Source organism: Meleagris gallopavo, unplaced genomic scaffold (assembly GCF_000146605.3).
Source record: "Meleagris gallopavo isolate NT-WF06-2002-E0010 breed Aviagen turkey brand Nicholas breeding stock unplaced genomic scaffold, Turkey_5.1 ChrUn_random_7180001951409, whole genome shotgun sequence".
In the NCBI taxonomy this organism is placed as follows: Eukaryota; Metazoa; Chordata; class Aves; order Galliformes; family Phasianidae; genus Meleagris; species Meleagris gallopavo.
Window position 1 is genome coordinate 1 of NW_011212542.1, and position 1,391 is coordinate 1,391.

The window sequence follows — 1,391 nt, forward strand, 5'->3', positions numbered from 1 at the left end:
ACCGGCGGGCGGTTGCTCGGGCGACCCGGTGGCACTGACGGTTGCCATGGCAACACGCAGGCTGTCCCCGCACGCTGTACCGCTCCGTTCACTCGCAGATCTTCACGCTGCCCGACCGCTGCCTGCTGTACCCAGCGCACGACTACACCGGTAAGGGGGGGGTCTCATAGTCTAGGGGGGGAGAGGAGAGTTGGGGGTCCCACGATCACCATCTCTTCCCTTCCTAATTACCCTAATTAAGGCCAGACGGTGACGACGGTGGGGGAGGAGCGGCGGTTGAACCCGCGGCTGACGCTGAGCGAGGAGGAGTTTGTGAAGCTGATGGAGGGGCTGCAGCTGCCCCGCCCCAAACTGATGGGTAACGCTTTGATGGGGGGCGGGAGTGGGGGGGTGGGGGTCTCTATGGGGTTGGGGTTTTGGTTATGGGGTGGTTATGGGGTCTCTATAGGGTTGGTGTTCGGGTACGGGGTCTTTATAGGAGGACATGGGGTGTCCCTGGGTCAGTTATGGGGTGTCTATGGGGGTAAGAGTTGGCTATGGGGTGGTTATGGGGTCCTTATAGGGTTGCAATTTGGGCAGAGGGTCTCTATGAAACAGGTTTGAGGTTTCTATGGGGTTGGCAGTTGGGGCTGGGGACTCTATGGGGCTGGGGTTTGGGTAGGGGGTCTCTATGGGTTAAGTATGAGGTCGGAATGGGGTCTCAACGGGGATTGGTTTTGGGTATAGAGTGGTTATGGGGTCTCTATGGGTTGGCTGTGGGGCAGGGATGTGGGTGTGGGGTCTCCATGGGGTCCCTGTGGGGTTGAGAGTGGGGTATGGGGTGGTTGTGGGGTCTCCGTGGGGATGAGTGTTGGGTATGGGGTGGTTGTGGGGTCTCTAATGGGGCAGCGATTTGGGTGTGGGGTTTCTATGGGGCTGGCATTTGGGTATGGGGTCTTTATGGGGTTCATTTCGGGGCAGGGGTCCATCAAAATCCCTATGGCACGATCCCCCCCCCAAGTCCCCCCCATCCCCCCCAGACATAGCAGTGCCGGCCAATCTGCGCTGTGGGATCCAGGATGGCCCCGCCCCCCCGCTGGATGACTCCGCCCACACGACGATAAGCCCCGCCCACACGCACTGATGGCTCCGCCCACCCGGAGGCCAACCAATCCCAGGAGATAAAAGCCCCGCCCACAGTGGGTGCTGGCCCTGCCCACTTGGCATTGACGGGTTCTGATTGGTGGGAATAAAGAACAGACAAAGCGAGCGGAAGGGGCGTGGCTTGGACTGGGGGCGTGGCTTAAATGGCAGAGCTGATTGGTTTGCTTTCGGGGGGCGTGGCTTAGGTGATTGGGATTTATTGTTTCTCAAGGGGGCGTGGCTTCAACTGCTGCTTATTGGATGCCAAG

General features: G+C 60.0%; 1 protein-coding gene across 1 annotated transcript; it reads left to right on the forward strand.

Annotated features, from left to right (window-relative positions):
• Nucleotides 1-38: 38 nt before the first annotated feature.
• Nucleotides 39-1,254, forward strand: ETHE1 (ETHE1 persulfide dioxygenase; the record flags this gene model as incomplete). The annotated part of the gene is made up of 3 exons (XM_019611632.1): nucleotides 39-150; nucleotides 242-358; nucleotides 1,020-1,254. Coding segments are annotated over 3 exons (333 nt in total), but the record flags the coding sequence as incomplete, so codon positions are not given.
• Nucleotides 1,255-1,391: the final 137 nt, after the last annotated feature.